General features: G+C 37.9%; 1 protein-coding gene across 1 annotated transcript in view; it reads right to left on the bottom strand.

Annotated features, from left to right (window-relative positions):
* Positions 1-1,136: 1,136 nt before the first annotated feature.
* The window catches only part of senp7b (SUMO specific peptidase 7b), a 25,462-nt gene continuing 23,872 nt past the window's right edge, over positions 1,137-2,726 (bottom strand). Inside the window, exons 20-22 of the mRNA XM_037696663.1 lie at positions 1,792-1,860; positions 1,568-1,718; positions 1,137-1,295 (exon numbers count right to left, since the gene is read on the bottom strand). Of these exons, the coding sequence (XP_037552591.1) occupies positions 1,140-1,295; positions 1,568-1,718; positions 1,792-1,860 (376 nt within the window). The 3' untranslated portion in view covers positions 1,137-1,139. The remainder of the gene's footprint in view (positions 1,296-1,567; positions 1,719-1,791; positions 1,861-2,726) is intronic.

Here is a 2,726-nt window from a genome sequence, read left to right on the forward strand (position 1 = left end):
TCAGGCACTGTTGTACTGTTCAGATACTGTTGTATTGTTCAGGTACTCTTGTGCTGTTCAGGCACTGTTGTACTGTTCAGGTACTGTTGTACTATTTGGGTATTGTTCTACTGTACAAGTACTGTTGTACTGTTTAAGCACTGTTGTACTGTTCAGGTACTGTTGTACTGTTCCGGTATTGTTCTAATGTACAAGTACTGTTGTACTGTTCAGGTACTGTTGTACTGTTCAGGTATTGTTCTAATGTACAAGTACTGTTGTGCTGTCCAGGTACTGTTGTATTTTTAGGTACTAAACATATCCAGAAATGTTCATTGTTACATAACCAATCAGTTTTTTTGTTATCGGACCAATCCACAATGTACCCCGACCTTCTCAGACCCAGCAGACATCTTTTATTGGATAATGGGATTAAGAAGAATGAGTCGAGGTGAAGAGAAAACGACACAAATAACAAAATGACTCCAGGAAACCAAACAAATCAAACTGAAATAGTTCTGAGGAGAACCCATTTTAAACCGGACCACAAGGTTCTATTAGACCAGAAGAGAGGGGTTCGTTTCAGACTAAAGTGCAAACCAGGTCTCTCTCCTCAGAGCTCACTGGGATTATTTTTGGAAGATGGAGCATCATGGAGACTAAATCTGTCTATGCTGAAGCCCACAGAACTCAGATTAAAACAATCTGAATAACACTGGACTAGAGCAAGTACAGGAGTAAAACCAAGACTGGAATCGGACCAGAAAATACAAGAATCGAGGCCAGAACCCCACCAAACCAGGACCAGACAAACTGAGGTCTGAAAAACCCACAAATAGAACCAGTAAACGTTTCCTGTCTGATCTAAAAGCCTGACCCTCTGGTTCTGAGAGGGGATAATCAGTTGGGGGTCCGGTTGTTGTTTTGCCTTCTAAACCTTACGACTGATCCACTTAATCATCTGTAAGCTGATTGGTCCTCATGGGGGACGACCTGCAGTACCAAACCTGAGATTACTTAAAACACACACCTCAAAATAAGAGCCACACTCATCTGACTTAAAATAATTTTATTTTGTAGAAAAGAAAAACGTATTTACATTCACAGAAACTTGTAAAATAAAGTCAGAATTAATTATCAGCAGCTGTGATGCCGGCGGATCATCGGCTAAGAGGCGTTTTGGTTTTATTTTTGTTCGTCTGACTCCGGTGAAGTCTCAGGATCAGACTCCGAATCTCCTCACGCTTCTGTCGCACTTGTTGCCGCGGGAACCAGCTTTCCAATCGAAGCGGGAGGTCAAAGTGCACCACGGGGTTCTGAGGAGCCAATCAGAGAGCTGCGTTTAGGCCGAACGGAGCGCGTCCATTTACGTTTAATAACTCTAATAAAAAGTCATCTTTTATGTGAATATTTCTGGCGTCATCGCAAAACAAAAACTCTCCCTTCTCTTTTCTTTCCGAGTTGTAACTACCGATTTAAAGATTTAACATAAACAGACATAAATGTTTATGACAATAAGTTTTCATGTACTTCTTTCTCTTCCGTTTTCCCCTCAGATGTGTGTTGAAGCAGCAGACAGTCGGCTCACCTGCAGGAAGCTCTCCACGTACTGCAGCAGGTATACTCCACAGTCGCTGCTGTTGTCCTGCTGAGGAACTCTACAGTTGCAGCTCCTCATGTTGTCAGAGGTGAAGAGTCGAGGAGTCGTCCTCCGTACCTCCCACTCCACCTGCAGGTAGCTGCCGAGCATCACCGACACGTTATTTAACCCTGAACACTTTGCCAAACAGCTACTGAGGTGCAGAAACTCACTCTTTGATCAGTCTGCAGACGTTCTCGTGATACGACAGCTTCAGAGAGTCCATGACCAGGATGCATGGTCTGAAAAATAACAACAACAATCAATACGTGGTCTGAAAAATAACAACAACAATCAATACGTGGCCTGAAAAATAACAATAATCAGTACATGGCCTGAAAAATAACAACAATCAATGCATGGTCTGAAAAATAACAACAATCAATACATGGTCTGAAAAATAAAAACGATCAATACATGGTCTGAAAAATAAAAAAGATCAATACATGGTCTGAAAATAAAAGCGATCAATACATGGTCTGAAAATAACAACAATCAATGCATGGTCTGAAAAATAACAACAATCAATACATGGTCTGAAAAATAAAAACGATCAATACATGGTCTGAAAATAAAAACGATCAATACATGGTCTGAAAATAAAAATGATCAATACATGGTCTGAAAAATAAAAACGATCAATACATGGTCTGAAAAATAACAACAACAATCAATACATGGTCTGAAAAATAAAAACGATCAATACATGGTCTGAAAAATAACAACAATCAATACATGGTCTGAAAAATAACAACAATCAATAAATATATGGCCTGAAAATAACAACAACAATCAATACATGGTCTGAAAAATAAAAACCATCAATACATGGCCTGAAAATAACAACAACAATAATCAATACATAACCTGAAAAATAACAACAATAATAATACATAAAAAATAACAACAACAATAATCAATACATAAAAAATAACAATACATGACCTAAAAATAACAACAATAGCAATAATGAATACATGGCCTGAAAAATAGCAACAACAATAATCAATACATAGCCTAAAAATAACAACAACAATAATTAATACATGGCCTGAAAAATCACAATAATCAAAACATAAAAAATAACAATAATAATCAAAACTTAAAA

The sequence above is a fragment of the Nematolebias whitei genome, chromosome 23 (genome assembly GCF_014905685.2).
Source record: "Nematolebias whitei isolate Nwh7 chromosome 23, NemWhi1, whole genome shotgun sequence".
NCBI lineage: Eukaryota > Metazoa > Chordata > Actinopteri > Cyprinodontiformes > Rivulidae > Nematolebias > Nematolebias whitei.